Source organism: Euprymna scolopes, chromosome 14, assembly GCF_053919585.1.
Source record: "Euprymna scolopes isolate OS-2025 chromosome 14, ASM5391958v1, whole genome shotgun sequence".
Lineage (NCBI taxonomy): Eukaryota > Metazoa > Mollusca > Cephalopoda > Sepiida > Sepiolidae > Euprymna > Euprymna scolopes.
Window position 1 is genome coordinate 20,913,990 of NC_136495.1, and position 20,048 is coordinate 20,934,037.

Consider the following 20,048-nt stretch of genomic DNA (forward strand, 5'->3'; position numbering starts at 1 on the left):
CTCGGTTTTTTTTTTATGGTGTTCGGCATGGAACTAAAACCTTTACCAGTACCGATATGTGTCCAAAAGTTCCCGGTTGGTACCGCATTCTCGTTTATTTCTTTGCTTGGCTTCCTTCCACATCCGCTCCACATGATTTGTGGTTGCCTGTGTTATGGGATCAACAAAATTCAGCCTGTGGTTCTGGTTCACCGTCAAATGGTGATACCCCTCTCTCCTCCCACTTTATTATAAACCCTCCAACAGTCTGATACGACCGTGGTCCCCAGCAAAATGTATTTTTTTATTAGTGGAAGGAGGGTTTCGCCGTTCCTATTTGGTACAATGACCAAGAAATCCTTTTCGGCGGAGTCGTATCCACCGAAGACTCAGACCGGTGTCAGAAGTCTGCCGACGTTGTGTTTTTTGCGGTTAAAAACGGACTCGTCGATTTCTACCGTATGGCCTGGGCCTGGGCCTCCAATCTGCCGGGGATTTCTGAGAAAAGGTGTCCCTGCACCCTGCATATATCACGCAGGAAATTTTTCGAATCCACAATTGTGTGGCGAGAACGTAACCCACATTCGCGATGGAGATTTTTTGTAGATGCCATCTCGAACGCCCATAAGTATATTATTTTATACATGCGATGGTTAGTCGGGATTTTGAGAAGAAGGTCCCAATCCTAATGGAGGTCCATCGACGACATATTACACTTCTACACCTCCGTAACCGTCGGAAAGGCTTGTTCTCTTTGCAAGTACACAATGTAAACACCTTTTCTCTTCTGCCAACAATTTCCGTTGCTGGCAAAAGTTTAGTGCAGCTACTGCAGCCTCTGGGATCTGGAGCTGGTCCACAAGGTTTGTAATATTCATTATTATTTCGTCAGTTATCTTTTTAAAACAAATTTTTTTTTAACTCTCTTCAAATAAGCGTTTCTTGAGTTGTGACACTCTTCCGATTGATAGCGAAATTCTCGTCTGCTTAATCGGCAACGCTCGGGCGGGGGGGTCGCGTTGTGCGTTACTTATATATATAAAACTACTTGATCAATTTACGTGATTTTGGGAATATGACATGTTCGTTCCGTGACGGACACGTACATCATAAAGATTTTTCTGAAATTTAGTTAAAAAAATAAAAAGGTTGAACTCTAAATAAGCGCCACAACTCCTCACTTAAGATGTCCCTCATAAATATGGAGCCTAATCCAAAGTTGCCCCTTACGTCTTAGTGTGTCTTGTTTGTGGTTTTAAAAAAAAAACAATAGGCGGACCTGAACGAGCTCCCCGTCAATAACAGACTTAACTTTCATATTAGCAGGAATTTTTTTTTTTAAGTTTATTTAATAACTTTTAACATGGGAGATTACTTTAAAAAAAAAAAAAAAAAAAACGTTCTATGTTTGCGGTCAATCAGCAAAACTTTCCTTATTAAGCTATTTCTGTAGTGTAAAATAAAAATTTAATAGAACATTATAACTTAAAAGTGACCCCCCACGTTAAAAGTCATTAAATAAACTAAAAAAAAAAAAAAAAAAAAAAATTCATGCTTATATGAAAATTAAATTTGTTATCGACAATAATAATTTTACGGGAGGGGGAAAGCTCGTTTAGGTCCTCCAAACAATAAAATAAAAACTTAAAGATTGTTTCGATTTCAAATTTATCCAAAAAACTTACGATTCTTTCTCATATTCTGGACAATATCCTAATAATCTGGCCGCATTCCTTTGTGAAGGTGTCATGGCTTCTTGACATCTCGAATCATTCTCAAGAATTGAAGTAAATGGAATCTCTTCGTGCGACGACGATGATGAACTTGGAAACGATGAAAATGTATCTTCTACGTATTCTTTTGAATTCAATGAATCTTCTGTGTGGACATTACTGGAGTTTTTGCTAAACACGCTCGTCTCGACGGTTTTACTGTTATTGATAAAACCATCCTGTGAATCGTTATTAGAATTTTCCTGGTCAAACGTGACACAGCAATTAGAAGAGAAATCATTATTCTGCGTTTGGGAGATTCCACCATCTTTTCCTTCTTTCTCAAGTTCTTCTTCCTCCGATGCTAAAGTAACCGTTAGACGCTCGGATGCAAAACCATAACTTTCTCCATTCGAAGAATTCAGCTGGTGGCTGTCGTTGCCAGAAAATATTCCGGTTACTTCAAAAGAATTTGGGATCATCAAAGACGTATTATTGTTTTCGATGTCTCCAGATGTGTTGTTAATGTTAAAAGAAGAAATTGAAGATGACGTTTTGGAAAATACCGAACTGGAAGTATCCAGACTTTCTCCGTAAATGCTGGAACTCTGCGAGAGGATTTCCTGCTTAGGAGATTGTTGATTATATTCCAGAATTTCGCCTTCAACTTGGCGTTTTTTTGCATCAATAGATTCCATATTATGTTGATAAGATGAAAGGGTTGATGAAGAAGCACAAGTTTGCGACTTGATATTTTCTGGGAAAGGGGACATGTTTTCTTTATCGCTATTATCATTATTGGTATTATTACAACAGTTGGAATCGATGGCTGATGAAAAATCAAATCCACGAGAAGAAGAACAAGAAATGTCATAACACGAAGAAGAGTCCGTTTCCGCATCGAGCTTCGTTATTATTTTAATTATGCCTTTCTCGATTCGATTTTCTTGATTAAAAAATATTTTTTTTGGAGAGATGTCACCATTATTTTGGTATTCTTTATCTTCTCTTGAAGATTGAAGCGGTTTGATGTCTTCGTCTTCTTCGGTAAATTCGGAGTTGGATTTTCCCGTGGAGATGGGCAGTTCCCGGAGGACGGAATTAGTCCGGTTGAAAGAATTCGTTAGAAACCCTCCTCCGCTGTTGTTGCAGAAATCTTCTTCATTAACGATTTCTGTATAAAGTTGACAATTGTTGGCATCGATGACCATTTGTTTGTTTGTTTCTTCTTCGGAAGAAGAAATTTCCGCCGGGGATTCCGGTCTTCGTCTGCTGGAAATATGGACAGGAATATTATTCAGACTTACTTCTTCAACTGGAATACTATTATCCATGGTTTAATAATTTACCAATAGAAATAAATTTGAATGTTAGAGAAGAGGATTTTTTTTTCTTAATTATAATATCGTTGGACAATATTGGTCGCCACTTGACAAAAGTGGTTCTACAAAACTGACTCTGGGTTAGAAATCTTTCTCGCCCTCGAAGCCTATCAGATTATTTTAAAATATTATTAAACAAAAGCAAATTAAAACACAAACGCATAACACGGACTGTTGTATTAAGCTTCGGAAATTAAAATAAATCTGAAAAACAAGAACGCAGAAAAAATATGCGTTCTTTAATTGTTTTTTTTTTTAATTATCAATTTATTAAAAGTGACGCTATTTATTTTTTTAATAAATAATTTGAAAAAAAAAACGGTTTAAAATATTCGTTCATTTAACTTCAGTTGAGATACGTTAATAAAGAAAAAAATGTTTAACTGTTATAAATTAAAGTAAAATACTAAAATAAATTTAAAAAATTAATAAAATACACTTACGACTTAAGTTGATGTGTCCTTTAGTCATTGTAAAGGGAACCCCTAATACTAAGGCAATTTTTATTCTTCGCCTTCTGTCAGAAAATAGCGAATCTGTGTTAATCCCCCCCCCCCCGCCAAATGGTCAAGTATTTTGGGCCCCATGATTTTTTTTGTAATAATTTTTATTTTTACCATTTATTTTTTTTTAAAAAAGTTTCATTTTGTTGTTGTTAATCATTGTTTATTACTTAATTATGGTGCCAGTAGTGCAGTAGTACTGCACTACTGCAGTGCACTTACGCGCTATTTTTTAAAGTTTAATTAAAGTTTTATGACATGTTTTTTATTTTATTCAATTGTAAGGTTAAAGTACAGAATAGGTATAAAACACCCTCCTCATGTTAAGAATGGCTTTTTAAATAATAACGTTATCATTTCAGTACGGATCAATAAGTGCACTAGTACCATAATTATAATAACAATTAAAATACAATTATTTAGTTCTTCGTTATAATAGCAAAATACAAAAATCGAAATATTGAATTTCAAGTAAAAGTAATGGTTTCTAATTAAATGTCATGTCGTAGTAATGAACATATTCAAAAATTACGAAGCACGATAAAGTAAAAAAAATGAATTATTTTTTTCATTAATAATTAATTTTTTTTACTTTTTGAAGACAATTAGCGAATTGTAACAAGGGAGGTAATTATTTTCTAAAAACTGAAAAATATTGACTAATTTAGAAACTCAATTTTCCCTTTTTTTTTTTTTTTTTTTTTTTCGAAAACTGTTTTTATTACTAATTAATTTTCTTCCTTATCATTTTTCGTAATTTTTTGATATTTTTATTATTACGATATGAAATAAGTATATACAATTAGGTTTACCTTGAAATTCAATATTTAAAATTTTGCTATTATAACGAAGAAGAACCAATTATTCTGCCTAAAAGATAATTGAGGATTTGTTTTTTTGTTATTAAGACCGATTCGCAATTTATTTCAGCTATGGTGTCCATGATAAAGTGGGTGCTGTCTATTTGACCACGTCATTATTATTTTTACAAATGAGTCAGACTTATCAAAGCCCGGAGGCCACTCGAGGATAAGGGTTAATAAGCGTACAGTGGTCAATGAAACAATATCGTAAGAACTGTTAGTAGTGGAAATTTGGTAAATTGGATTACTTAAGGGGATGGCTCATCAAGAATTTGTTCATGTTGGACTTAGAGACATTACAACCATATTGTAGTCAGCTGGAAAGCAGGCAAACGGAAGAGAGTTCCACAGGTGTGCACGTGCACTGTTCTAAGAAAGAAGCTTTGCTCATGGAATCTATGTTTATCTAAGTTTAGGCAAAAGATAAAGAGTGGAGAAAATTATTGATAGTGGTTTCAGCTAGATGAGTGTTATTTGTGAAAGTCAGGACGTGGGGGGGGGGAAACATAGATTGGAGCTCAGACAAGCACTTGCCATGAAAATAACGAGAAAGCAGAGACAGGCTCACAACGTTTCTTCTGTCGGAAAGAGGTTGCAGGGAAGAGAAAAGGACATCCGTTACTAGGCTACAAAGACTATTTTGAACTCTGTCAAGGCAGGATCAGTCCTTTCTAGCAGCTCCTGCCCAGATGTGGCAACAGTATTCCATCCTTGGACATACTTGGTTCTTATACAGGTAGAGAATCGCATCAGCAGTGACATATCTAGAACTATCTCACCATTTTTCCAACAGTCTTAGTAATGGATTTGATGTACGTGTAATATCTCAGTAAAGGTCAGACCTAGAAGCTTATGAAAACATGGAGCCTCTCCAAGACAAGAGTCATTCATTTCAATTGATACCAGACGAGGATCAGAGCATTGGTGATGGAAAGATAGAAGCTTGATTTTAGATGCATTAAATTAACCAGCCACCGCTTTCCCTATTGCACCACGTGATCAAGATTAGAGGAAAGAGAATCAGAGAGAACTTGGTCGTTTACTGCCTTTTGAAGTGTTGCCATAGATGGTAGTGTCATCAGCATAAATGTCTACAAATGATCTTAGGATGTGATTTAGGAGATCATTTATGCAAATCAGGAAGAGAGTTGGGCCCAGAATAGACCCCTGAAGGATTCCGGCATTAATACTGTGAGCTTCTGATTTCTGACCATCAACCACTACTCTTATGATTTAATAATTGAAAAGATATTTCCAACTATACTGTAGCTGGAAATTTTGTGGAGTAGACCTTTATACCTTATCAAAAGCCTTTGATATGTCAAGAGCAATTGCCCTAGAAAGGAAGCCTCTGTCGAGAGATTCGCTAATCCTATGAGATATAACTGTTAGCAGATCTGCATGTCACTGAGGAGGTTATTTTTGCGTAGGTGGTTGACTACTTCTCTATTTAACACAGATTCTAGCAACTTACTCATGACACACAGGAGACTGATAGGTCTTTATTGAGAGGGAGATGACTGATCACCTTAATTTTTAAATACAGGTTATAATGATGAGATTTTCCAGTGTGATGGGAAGCAATTCTCCTTAAGACAACGCTTAAACAGCTTTGTAAGTATGAGAGCTAGTTCTGGTTGAAGCTTTTTTAGCACTATAATAGGAATTCCGTCAGGGCTAGTTGCTTTACTGGAATCGAGGTTTTTCATTAGCTTGGCAACATCTTGCACAGATATTTGTATGCTGCATAGTGTTGAGATTGTCGGACTGACTTCCTCATCTTGGTTGTTATAGTCACAACGTTTCGGCCGTTTGGCCCTCCGGCCTTCATCAGGTGTTTTGTATCGAACGGAGAGCAAAACGGCCTAAACGTTGTGACTATAACAACCAAGATGAGGAAGTCAGTCTGACAATCTCAATCAATGAAAACACCTCATCTCAAAAATACAGACAATTACTGCTGCGTAGTGTGTTTTCAGACACAGGAGGAAATACAGGGGGTTGACAGCCCTGATCACATAGAATAGAATTAGCTGCAAAGTTTCTGGCAAAGAGTTCGGCTTTCTCCGATGCTGATGAAATTACCTTAGGTACATTAATGATGGTTGGGATAGAGCACAGACTTCTATTCAGGACCCTGTTTGTTATTTGCTAAAATTGGTAAGAAGCAAGCTGTTCAGCTACTTTGGACTTGACTAATTGAACATACAACTCTCTCACATTCTTTATTACACTTTTAAAGTGGTTGCTGGTAGTCCTGAAGGTGGCTTTAGTCTCAGTAGATCTATTACATTAGAAGCAATGGAAATAGTAATTTCTGTGCGCAATAGCAGCAGCATATTCTGAAGAGAACCATGACTGGCTGATAGGTTTTTGTTGGAATTTTTTCACATGTATGGAGCGGTCTATACCTACAATTAACCATTCTGTCAGGTCTGATACTATGGAGGACACATTCTTTTTAAACATGGACTGTAGAGGTAGATCTAATATAAATGTACAAAAGCTATCCCAGTTAGCTATAAAGTATTGATATACTGTACAATGGAGATGTATGTTGAAGGACTTATTACATTTTGTTTTTATATTAACGGAGACAATTTAGTGGTCAGAATATCCCAGTGGGGACAGAACAAAAGATGGACAAAGCTCAGGGCAAGTTGTGAGAAAAAGGTCTAGGAGACTTGCATACTGACTGTCAGTGTCAGGCACATGGGTGGGTTCGTGAACAATCAGTTAGGTCATAAGCAATGGAGAAATCATGACATCATCATCTGTCTTGTTTGAGTAGACAAACCATTGCACATTGTGAACATTGAAGTCTCCACAGACATGAATGTTAGCCGAAGAATGGATAGACAGAATGTAGTCAATTTTCTCAGATATTCTCTTAAAGATAATAACTCCTCTGTTATGGGAGCCATTGAGGGCAAATATAAACACAGTGGTGTGAGCAAGTGCAATCTAAAAACACATATAGGGCAATTTAGGGTCTTCTCTGGAGATGTCCCTACCACATGGAAAGCCATCTCTAATGTAGGCACATATTCCATGCCCATGGTGATCTTGGGGGTCAGATTTGGATGTTAAATTAGAATATCCTTAAATTACGAACTCATTTAGAGAAATAGTCGGTCCAATGCCAGTTTTGCTTAGGAAGAATAGGTCTGGTTTGGGCTTCTGTAATTGGATTTCAACCTCTGGAAGGTTGAAATGTAGACCCCTGATGTTAGAGAAGGAGACATGATAGTGGGGGTCTACGTTTGAAGTTGGAGTTCTGGGTTTAATCATGCATTCTTTCTGGAGACTTTTCATGTCGGAGTTTTCGGATTTGTGAAATAGGTCAACAGACTTAAAGCAGGGCAGAGAGGGAAAGTAAGGAAGAAAAAGAAATGAAGAAAAGTTTTTTTGTAGACCATGATTAAGTAAAACTGTAACAATTACTCACTAATATGGCATTGAGAAGCCCAACCAGAAGCTACTGCATGGTCCAAAATCCATTCACAAAATAGCAATACAGCAGCCCCAGTACTTTGCACCTGCTTATAGAATGGCCCCCTTAGTGGTTAGTCCAAGGTTTGGGTTCCTGACTATCGGACGGATAACATCAGCCCAGAAAAGGTTTACCTCCAGCACCCGTATTAGTAAAATGGCTACAAGAATAAAATAGAAACAGAAAATTTCCAGCATCTCAGGCGACTGCTCATGCAAATTACTACCGGCCTAGAATACAGCTTTTTCTTCTTCCTTTGTTAGAAAAATCACTCGTTTTAAATGAGGACTGAGAGACAAATTAGAAGTGAGAGTTACGGGAGCTGCCGATAACGCATCTACAATGCATTGTCTACGCTCTATGAAAAAAAAAACTAATAATAATATTAAGTATTCTACTTAATATAAGTTTAATTGACATGTTTAGGAGAAAGTATGGCGATAGGTTCCCCTCTCACTTACTGATGTAAAGAAAGAAATTCAGTTGGCAAATTTAACGTATGTAATTCTTAAGCAACTCGGCTAAATTTCCTCCAGTCATTCCCTACTTGATTTGAATGGAAATTGTCTACCCTGTTTTGCTAAAATTCGACGCTAGATGGCGCATTTATTAGTATGACTATTTGAAAAGTATACTTAAAAATGGAATGGCGTTTGCAGTTTTTTTGTTTTTTCTTTTTTCAAAAGGAATGTGTGAAGACATTGAATTCAAAATTGGAGAACGCATTTATTTTGAGGAAAATTTAGCAAGTGAACCACAAATTGACAACAATAAATTCCAATAATAAATTTTAACAATAGTATGGGGAGGGGGGGGGGCAAGTGTAAAAAGAAAACCAATTGAGTAAATAAATTAATACATAACTGGAAGAAAAAAAGACATTTTAAAATCATTTTTTGTTAATGCTTATTAGAATACCTCTATAAGGCAACCATTCGCCCATGTATGGAGTATTGCTGTCATATTTGGGCTAGTGCATCGGCTACTAGTCTCTCGCTCCTTGACAAGGTTCAAAAGAGAGTCGCAAATCTGATAGGCCCTGAACTGGCATCTAAGCTTCAGCCTCTGTCCCATCGATAAAACGTTGCATCCCTCTGCCTGTTCTACAAGTATTTTAATGGTGAATGCTCTAACGAACTGCAAGCAGTTGTACCCCCACGACGTGAACACCCTCGACAGACCCAACAGGCTGCAAAATCCCACCCCCACACTGTAGAGATCCCTAAATGTAAAAGATCTTTCTACTCCAGTAGTTTCTTCCCCAGAACCGCTAGACTTTGGAATTCCATTCCAGATCCCTGCTTCCCCAACTGTACTGACGTGCAGAAGTTCAAGTGCAACATCTTGCTGCCCAAATCCCTACATAGTACCCCAGTAGTTGTTGCCCCTAATAGTAGCCCCCTACACCAAAGTGGCAATGTGCCTTGTTTGGGGTGAAAATGTAATAAAAACAAAAAGAAAAAAAAAAAAGAATTCACTTATCAGGTATACGTCTGTAATTCTTGAGCAACTTGGCTAAATTTCCTATAGTCATTCCTCATTTTATTTATAAACCCATTCTTATGAGATATACGGGGAGGAAAACTGCTAACTATACATCCTCATTATTTTTGGAATACCTAAAAAAATAATTTAATTCCAAAATTAAATACACGAGAATGTATTTTCGTTTTGTGAGAAAACAAGTTCTTTATGAGCCGTCCCCTTCAATAATCCAATTCGCCAAATTTCCTCTGCTAACGATTACTACAATATTGTCCCATTGACTTTCATAAGGACACTTATCAACCCTTATCCTCGAGTAGCCTCCGGATCTTGATAATTGGTGACTCTTTTGTAAAACAAAAAAGCAAAAAAATCAGGCATTTTAATATTTTGCTAATAGTCAAAAAAAATATTTTGTGACTCTTCAAACTGTGAAAAGAATTTGGAAGGACTTAAATTGTCAAATAGATCTTCATGTAATGAAAGATTCAAAGTTTTGGAAGCTTACGTCCATTATTTTGCCCTCGGCCTCAAAGTCAACAGAGTCGATGCCATTTCTGAAACAGCCGTATCCCTGTATGTTGCTGGTCCTGTGCAGTTGTAGATGGTTCACCCTCCCAGGCTTTACCTTCTCTCTTTGAGAAGAGGGTAGTTTATTGCTTATCGCTTGAGGCGCCTATATTATGGAATGTCGACGGGGCTGCCCAGGCATACTTGCAAATCAAAGGGTTTTCCAGGATGCTGGCTTTTCGATCCCACTTTCCAACCATTGTGTCACATCTGCCGTGGTGTGAAGGAGATAAACACCTGCATCCATTCGTCTAAGACAATTAATTTTAGTTTGACAACAATGTGGTTCAATTGCAATAATTAAATTGAACTTTCAAATAATTAAATTCAACTCAAATACATTGTTTAATAAAATTTTGGTAAAGTAGAACATATCCACTTCATCATGGTTGCTGTATTTGAAATCGAAAATTGCGAATTCCAATAGAGGGGAGAGAGGGCAAATAATATATTTTCTAGCAATTAACAATCCCTATTTACTTGCCTCCCCACGAGGGCAGAGTTAAACATAAGGTCGGTTTTTAATGTGGGGAAAATCCAGTTCCCCAAAAGGGGTACTCTGGATAGGAACAAAAATTAAAATTATCTCAATCATGAAGGATTTCTTCTCCACTGACCAAGGATAGAAAAGGTGAAGTGTAGCATTAGAACTGATACTACACTGTGATCTTGACTCGAAGGCCAAGAAGCACTAGATCTAGCAATTAACAATTATTTAGCCTTTTTTTCCGGAGATTATTTTAAAAAGAGAAATTCAGAAAAGGTTAAACAGCTTTAAAAAAAAGTCTAAATTCGCAAAATTTGGCCTAAAAACGTTGAGTGGTTCTAAAATGGGTGATCAATTTACTAGAACATTGCATTAGAAATGAGCACCTCCTACAAATATTTAAATATCGTCTTTTTTTCATTATTTTGATAATCTGGTAGACTACAGTCCATTCAATAATAAAGATGTTCAAGACTAATAATTGGTCCATCATTCAAGCTATGTGTCTTCATTTGCGGTGCGACCATCATGTTGGTTCTTCTTGAGAGATTTCATCAATTCCTCTTCTGCTAGTAAGGAAACTCTGCATATGTCTAAGATGTAACATGGCATTTTGTTCTTGGAGATTACTGCAGTTATTGTCCCTCTTCCCCAGTGCATTGTACAGCGTGAATTGGGCAGTTTCACCCACACTTCCTCACCCATTGTGATCTCTGTTTGCCCCTGTTCCACTCTCTTCATCATGGCCAGTGAATGCCGCCATTCATATGTAAAAAGAGATCAAGGTGACATTGACATTTCGTCTTGGCCAGTATTTGGTGTCATGTTATACCAAAAAAAATCGTTTTCTGGGGCAATATTTAGCTTCTGGCTGCCACAGCTTTTATAATTTGATGGTGCCTCTCTATGATTCCATTGCCACTTGGGTGATATGCAAGATCTGAAATATTACCTAATGCCCCACTTTTTATACAGCACTCTAAAAGCTTCTGGACAGAAGGACATACCATTATCCACCAGAACCTCTTCCACTGGCCCCCTTTCTATGAACACCTCTTCAGCAACTTTCTTTACCAATTCTGCTGTTTCCAATCTAATTTTTTGCCATATTGCTACTCTCTCACGATCATAGTTAAATACGGCTCATGTTGATAATGTGTGATATCAATGGCCAATCACCGCCAATTCCTTTTCTTCGTGCTTAGACAGTGCAGAATCAATGGATTGACATTCCTTACATTGCTCCACTGCATCCTGAACATCGTCCATTTTGATGTTAGGATTCATTTTCCTTGGTAGATACAAGGTTCTTTCTTTTCCAAAATGATGCATATTATGCAGGTTCCTCCAATCTTTTACCCCACAGCACACCACAGCCACATCTTTCTTTTCCCATAGGTAGGCTTTCCTCATATATATAGCCCATTTTGTTTTTCTGTGATGGAATCAGCATGATTGTAGCATGCAGGCGATATATACTTCATATAAAAACCACTGTTGAAATTGAAAGGCTTCAATGAATAAAATCACAAAACAATATATTTATTCTTATCCTCCAAAACGTTTCTCAATAGAAAGACATTATTACTTTTTTCTAATTTTTGTGTATAGATAAACCTGTCTTTAAATACGTTACACATCATGTATATAGGATTTTATATTATCCATAATATATATAATGTAAATTTAGAAAATGCTTTCTGCTAATAAGTGGGGGGGAGTAACTGTAATTGTTATCTATGAAAATAAAAGCGAAAATGTATTTATGTATGTTCGCTTTTTGTGTATGTCTGTAAAAGGCTTTTTCCGAGAAGCGGTCAGTCGGCTCACAACATCTTAAAACTTTTTATATCACATATAAATCATAATATCTATGAGTTAACAACGGAGGTCGCCTGTCTATTTAATTTACTCGACTTTGAAAAGATAAATATTCAACATTTTTTGCTCACCGCATGTGAATTAGGATTTTTCGTATAATAAAAGCGACACTAATTCTGGCGGTATTTTTCTGGTCGCGATCGCCGGAAATGTCCGAAAGCAAGCTTTGATCAATGTGGAAATTTTCCTTATATCAGACAATTGCTATTCAATTTGGACAATCCCCCCCCCTAATATCTTGGGAAAATAAAAATAAAAAAAGCATTCCTGCAGTAAATGAAATACTACCCCGCAGTCAAAGTTGACCTCATTAAGTCATTAAAACGTGCACCTGCCAATTCTAAATAATTAAGTAAATTCAAACGTATTCAGTTAGTATTTTGCGGTGGCCCAGTGGTTAACGTTGCACGTTTTTTTTATACTTTAATTTCCAACTTTGCCTCAACGGTTCGGGTTCAATCCTCATACTTATCTACCAAAACATTTTTTTTTTATTTTAACCCTTACCTCACCCCCACCCCACCGCACACACACACACCTCCAAACACCTGGGCAACGCTGGGTACCCCCCGCTAGTCGTATTTAAAGTATTAAATGCAAACAGTCACAAAGTTAACTAATTTGCATATTGCTCTATAAAACAGACATTTTAATTTACTATTATTTGTTACTGGATGTTTTAACCAATAAAAAATGGGCAAAAGTTATAGCATGTTGGGATCGAATGATTGCATTATGTCAAATTGATGGTTGAATATGGTTAAATTTTTGCTCATTTGTGCATTAAATACTAATACCTATGAATCCCTAACCGTGCATCGAATGGATACCGTAATACTTAGTTCATTGTACCTTATCATAAAGGTTCAAACAAAATTTCAGCCAGATCAGCTAAGTAGGTTTCTGAGAAAAAGTATAATGGACAGATAGACAAAGAGAATTACAGTGTGAAATGATAAAATTATCGCCATAGAAAAGACCACAAGATTCCATTTCCATTAGATGAAAACCGGTTTTCTTTTTTTGTTGCAGACCATCTACTAGTTGGTCAGTTGTGTACAAATCCCAAAAACGATAAGAGCCTTCTATCATGTCTGAAAGTGATATTATGTTCAATGTGTGAGATCGGAGATGCACCACTGTATAACTCATGTTCTCTACCAATCCAAGTTATGATAACAGGACCATTGCCAATACCCTCAAAATGCAAATCTGGATGGTTCAATGCTTGAAGGCACAGCTCAACGCATTGAACAACTCACAGTTATGGTATTTGGTGTAGTTTCAAATGATGGTCACATCTTGAGTTGAGTCAAGTTGGCTTGAAAGTTGTTGGTAAAGATGTTTTATATTGTATTTATATTGGAAGAGATGATATATTAATACGTGTCATGTGTTATCTAGTGGATGTAAGATATTGTTCTTTTAACGGACAGATAATAAACGTATAAATCGTATGTATGTTGTTTAGCCAGGAGGACATGATATTGACGTGTAAACTGAATCATGTTGTATCAGACTTATCACACGAGAATATTTTACAGTTCATATATAAGAAGAATAATATATGCTTCATACCTTTTTTTCTTGAAGAGTTCTTCTAGCTTCCTGCTGCTCCGTGACAAACCATGAAACGATCAGCACCATCCAATTGAGGCATCTGTTCTTACTTGTCTAACCATAAAACAACTCTTTATATTTTTATAATATAAATTTATTACAGTTGTCTCAAATGGTTTTCACAGGATCTGCAGTTCGTTTGCATGTTCTACTCTTACAGCTCGCTTCCTAGCTGTCTGTCCACCCTTGTCTAGACGTCTGTCCGCTTTGGTGATCAAATCTCAACTCTCTGAATCTCTCCAAAATTAACTACATCACGTGTTCTCTTACGTCACCTCATTACGTGTCTCAGACCAACCTAATGTCCCCATCTAGTTATTTGTTTATCCAAACCCCAAATAATGTTACATCAATTTTCTATTTTCACATTCTTTTTGCGATTTCACGTCAATCATCTCTTCCCAAATTTAATTGTTTATTCTTCTAATAACTGATTCAGCAACCATCCGTTGCTCAAATCAATTAATAATAATAATAATAATATTTTGACCCTTGACTCTGATTGCCACAGTTAACACAGATACTACGCTATCATCGCAGCCTAAAAGGGTCATAACATTACAAAGAAATTAGAATGTGTTCAATAACTCCGACTAATTAATTATAACCAAATACCGAGTTACAAAAATATACAAGAAACCTTTATTCATACAAGCAAGATAACATAAAATATTTGTTGGTATACATGGACAGGTGAAGATAAACTGCAAGTTTCATTGTGTAAAAATGTATGTACTGATGTTTATAAAAGTTCAATAGTATCATTGAATTTTATGAATGATTGATTGTTCTTAGTACAATTGTTTTTGGTTGGTATTAAAGTTTGTGAAGGATCAATTGCCTTACCTCCCAAGTCTCTTTGCTGCTCTTTGAGTGCATGCTTATGAAACGTGTGGGTTTATACATATGCACAGCTTGGTGCCAAGTGAAAAAGAGGAAGAAGAGAAGGGAAACGGAAGGTTATGTCACAGGAAATGCATGCGTATCAAAGTTATGTGATGTTTGCACGTGCTCTACTCCATGCGTGTGTGTGCTACTGCACACAGCTTGTTCTGTGTCTGTGTGTTTGATCTAGACAAAGCGAATTGGTAGGTATAAACGGCTCACTATAAAGTCAACACCAAAGTGTACCTGCATATACTGAAGTGATGGTGATCCCCTGATGTAATCAGGTGGCCACTGGCAAACACTGGGTGTGGCAGCAGGACTCGCCTGTATTTTATTATATATCTTTGTTGTTTTAGAAAAACAATTTTCTGTGTCAACCTTGCTGAAGATTTCCCTTAAATTATTTACCTGGCAGTGGCTCATTCAAATCTGCTCAAAGTCCACACGTGTCAATATATGAAGGTTGCTGTGTAGGGTTCTTGGCATGGTAGGCAGATTAGTTCTTCCTGTTTCAGTAAATACATGTGAGTAGCATAGAGTCTAATCATTAGCATCTCTTGTCTTCTTGACATCTTTTCCTTTTTTTTTTTTTTGTATTTCCTATTCTATCTGATGGTTGGTATCACTTTGTAGGATTTATGCATTTTATACATGAGTTACAAGCCAATACAGATCCCTGGCTGGAGAAGTAACCAATTATCATTATTATAACAGAAGCATTTTGTTTAATAACTGGTATCTTTTAGATATAGTAAAAAAAAAAAAGAAGACATTCTGATGATGATTTTCTTCTACTTCTGGTGCCAGATTTGGAAGCTGCAAACAAATGTCTTAAGAAAGTCCAAAATGAGAAGATTTGATAAAAAGAATACAAAAATCTATGGAATATAATAATCATAATTGCCTACGGTGGTTCAATACATACAATCAGTTGTTTCTAAATTCTTAAATTAGCAATATGAACATATAATATTTATTTATGTCTGACAAAGACGTACAGGGTAAAAGATTATACAAAAGTTTGGATACTGTTTAATCATCTTGTATGTGAAATGAATGAAAAATAATGTCTACATTTTTTTATAGATATACAAAAATTGTTGCATTTGTTTCATTCGATCCAAGGGAAAGAACTCTATAACTAAATGGAGGAAAGTATGAATTAAGTTACCGTCTTTACACCTTAAATGAAATTTATAATTTAAGATAATTGAAATTCGATCTCCATTCTGTTTAACGTGCTAGCATGTTAGGCAGCTTTAATAAATTTTTAGAGAGCTTCAAGAAATTGACTCTGCCAACGTCTTTATTCATCAAGTCCATTATCACTTGCTCCCATGTTTTCCTTGGCCTTTCCCTGTAAACAGAATTTGCTTCCTCAACTGTTCTATATCTAGTATACTGTACAGATTTAATCTTTTATTGAGGTCAACAGATCTAATTTGATCTTTAAGGCTTACAATACATATCCATCGTATCATTTTATATTATTTCTATCCATGCATTGCAACTTATGAACTCTTACTGGTCAGATTTGCATTTTATACATCATCAGAATGTGTACACATAAATTTTAAAAAGTAAAATCAGAATTTCTTCTGATTTTAAAGCAAAAGAAATTAATTTTCAGATTTGATTCTATGAGTTTTTATTTTGTGATTAATGTCACATGTTAATTCTCATTTTGTGTCATTTTACAGAATTTTGTGAATAGTGTCATGCATGGTACAGAATTTTGTGAATGTCATATATGGTACAGAATTTTGTGAATAATGTCATATATTGTATAACATAATGTCATATTATGATACAGAAGTTGTAGAAAATAATTTTGTTTGTTTTGAATTTAAAAGTTCAGTTTATGTGGCTGATGACATTTTGAATTTTCTCCTGCTGTTGTTTATTAATGAAGAAATAACTCTTTGGCATGCACGAATCCGAAACAGTTTGCAGCAAACAACATCAAAATGGAACTGAATTTGTTCAACTCATCAATAATTTGAATATTTCACGAGGAAATTCTGGAAAGAGTAAGCAAAAAAATAAAAACATTTACATTTCTGAATAGTACTTAAACTTTAACTGTCACCATCCATATAATGTAAAGAAAAAAAAAATCATCCGTGGCCTACAACTGCGAGTGAAAGCAATCTGTAGTAACAGCAATGAATATCCAGAGGTGATGGACAGTGTAAAAGAAACCCTCCACTGGATGAATTACTCGAAGAGCATGACATCAACTCCAAGAAATCTGGAACAGACACCAAAGGACATCACCCAAAAATTCATCACAGTTTGTATACCATACATGAAGGGCTTGTTGGAAAAAATTCAAAGAATATGTAATCCATATGACATCAGGACATTAATCAGGAGTGATTTGACTCTCCAGAAACATTTTGTGTGAGTTAAGCCCACTACAGAAAAAAATCATGACTAAATACTGTGTGTATGAGATCCCATGTAAATGTGAAAAACTATATAAAGGTGAAAAATATCACCCACTAAAAATAAGGCTGGAAGAATATTGAAAAGTCATAATACATGGAGAAATTGAAAAGTTGGGTGTGGCTGATCACATATGGAGGAAAATAGGAAGCCATCTACCTTTATGAAACAAAGTAAAAATTATAAACAGAAGAACGGTGGAGGGTAAGCTGACCCCAAGAAGAAGCACACATGTTGGGTGACGATTAATTACTAAGTAGACCTAGTATAGAATTTAACACACTATGGGAACCATTATAAATAATACATATAGTAATGAGTAAGCAGTAATAATATGTAATAAGTAGTGATATTTGCATCTAGAAAAAAAAAAATGGTTGAAGTCTCCTAAAATTCATACCCTGGCAAATTCAGTTGTAAAAATGACCTTCTTCTGTAAGTTGAAAGTTCAATCCTCAGTGTGGGTAACTGAAAATACAATTGCAAATTACTTAGGACTACTATCCAGTCATGGCTGACAGAATGAGAGTAAACTATTTCTGTGGATTAAATAAAAGATGACATCTGTAATTCCATGCAGGTTTCCGAGTTCAACAGAAAGATTCCACAAATCAACATGATACATTTGAAGAAGGTTGAGTCTTAGACTTCCACTGGTACCATGTAACCCAGTGCTAGTTGCCTCATGGTTGGGTCGTCGGCAACTAAACCGGCTCCCCCGCCCGGGGTAACCTGGGTGAGGAGGGTGTGCGGACACCCAGCAGGACCAAAGGTCGGATGAGCTTCTTGTGAGCCAATGACCATCTCCTGCAGCCAGAGTCTGTACCAACGTGTCAACCTTGTCTTTTCTTGGGTTCTACCGGCTCTGGTCAAGTTCCACTTGTGCTGCTTGGGCAACGCATGAGTTTCTTCGCCCAGGCTCTCTCTCGGAGGTTACGTTGACTGAAATGTTGTAGAAATGAGAACAGTAGTCCGAAGAGCCCAAATAATAACAACATTTATTGAATATTAGTTTGAGGAGCTGCCATTACTCAAGTGCAAAACATGCTGAAAGGGTCTGTTTAAATTTATGATATTTGTTTCACAATTTTTATGCAGACGTTTTTATCTTTGTTGTCAGTCGTGTATTCATAAAAAATGCTGATTTCCATTTTTTTTATTGCAGAATGATCATCTACAATTTCGAATCTCCAAAGTTCTCAATGAAATCCATATGAAAAAGATAAATAAAAAAATTTCAGACTCTCAGCATCAGCAGGAGAATGGTACAAAAGGTCAAAAAGGAATTAAAAGATTCAGAATTCAGCTATAACATCAGAGAAAACTGCATGATGCTATCAGAATCATGTCAACAGTGAAGATGACATGCCACCCAACTGCAGATTGAATACATGTGGCAACAAGTAACAGAATTTGCAAAACCAGACCGAAACCTGCACTTCAGCTCATCTGACTACAATTTGTTCAACTTCTTTGTGTGGAGTGTGATAGAACGAGACATTAATAAATCTAGCTGCAACATGAGGAACGAATAAAGAGACTTCACCAGAGTTATTGCAAAGTTAAAATACAGTCATTAAAGCTTGTGATCAGTTTTTTTGTTTTTGTTTTTTTTATTACATTTTCACCCCAAACAAGGCACATTGCCACTTTGATGTAGGGGGCTACTATTAGGGACACAGGCTACAGGGATACTAGGTGGGGAGTTGGGCAGCAAGATGTTGGTTCATGTTATACTTGAACTTCTGCATGTCAGTACAGTTGGGGAAGCGCTGTGGATGGCACAGAATACGTCAAGTGGTTGAAAATGCTCGGGATCAATATGAGCCGTCACCTTGTTGACATATGTCCAGTACCGCTGGAGTTCACTGCATTCAAAGAATGTGTGTTCTGCCATTGATAAAAGTGGAAATACTGATAAATCAGGAAGAGATAAGTCTGTCATTTAGCCAAGTAATAATGAATAGTGAATCGACAAAAGATGTAAACTGATTTTTATTTTTCATTAAAATTTTACTCAATTTTTTTATAATTTTTTGCATGAAACATAAGTATATTAGAAAATTTTTATTTGGAATGTAATTTTCAAAGTATAAGTGCCATTTTTTTTTTTTTTTTTTTCTAACTTTTATGCATACTATGAGATCTTATATGAAACATAAATAACAATTTACAATCAAGAATTTCCCCACTATGGATGTCTTCAAGTCCAACATAAACAAATTCCTGATTACTCACCCCCTTAAGTAAGACACTTTATCAAATCTCCAATACTAACAATTACTACGATACTATCCCATTGATTACTGCACACACAATAACCCTTATCCCTGAATAGCTTCCGGGTCTTGATACGAGGTGACCTCCACGTAAAAAAAAAAAAAAAAATTCAGCTACTTATAGATGTCGCTTATGGGTGTTAATATTTAATGCTACTAAGACAAAGCTCTTTTCCTTTAATAATTATAGGAAACCTTACCAACCACCAATCACCACAGCTGATAACACCTTTCATGAGTTCAATATTCAAACTCCTCCACCTTACATTCATAGGTAATATGAATTGGAATAAATAGAAGATACTGCCAAGTTTGCTGCAAAGAATATGATCTCTCTCTCTTTCTCTCTCTCTATCAAGCTAAAAAAACTTCTTATACCTGCCGGTATCCTATCTCTGGACTGGTACGCCAACCACTAGTCTCTCCCTTTGTGACAGAGTACAAAAAGTTTCTTACCT

The 20,048-nt window shown here is 36.0% G+C and overlaps 2 protein-coding genes and 1 long non-coding RNA gene across 4 annotated transcripts in view; 1 reads left to right on the top strand and 2 right to left on the bottom strand.

Moving 5' to 3' along the window:
- Positions 1 to 3,086, bottom strand: part of LOC145292891 (uncharacterized) — a 41,205-nt gene extending 38,119 nt beyond the window's left edge. The window contains exon 1 of the mRNA XM_080139028.1: positions 1,665 to 3,086. Coding sequence (XP_079995154.1) covers positions 1,665 to 3,025 — 1,361 coding nt within the window. The 5' untranslated portion in view covers positions 3,026 to 3,086. The remainder of the gene's footprint in view (positions 1 to 1,664) is intronic.
- LOC145292893 (uncharacterized) lies at positions 1 to 19,337 on the top strand. Of its 2 annotated transcripts, none has more exons than XR_013869611.1 (2): positions 1 to 842; positions 18,477 to 19,337. It is a non-coding gene; the product is annotated as an uncharacterized LOC145292893 (long non-coding RNA). The 2 variants fall into 2 exon arrangements; XR_013869612.1 differs by having other exon boundaries at positions 6 to 75.
- LOC145292892 (uncharacterized) overlaps positions 16,495 to 20,048 on the bottom strand; it is a 19,269-nt gene continuing 15,715 nt past the window's right edge. The window contains exon 5 of the mRNA XM_080139029.1: positions 16,495 to 16,884. Within this exon, the coding sequence (XP_079995155.1) occupies positions 16,855 to 16,884 (30 nt within the window). The 3' untranslated portion in view covers positions 16,495 to 16,854. The remainder of the gene's footprint in view (positions 16,885 to 20,048) is intronic.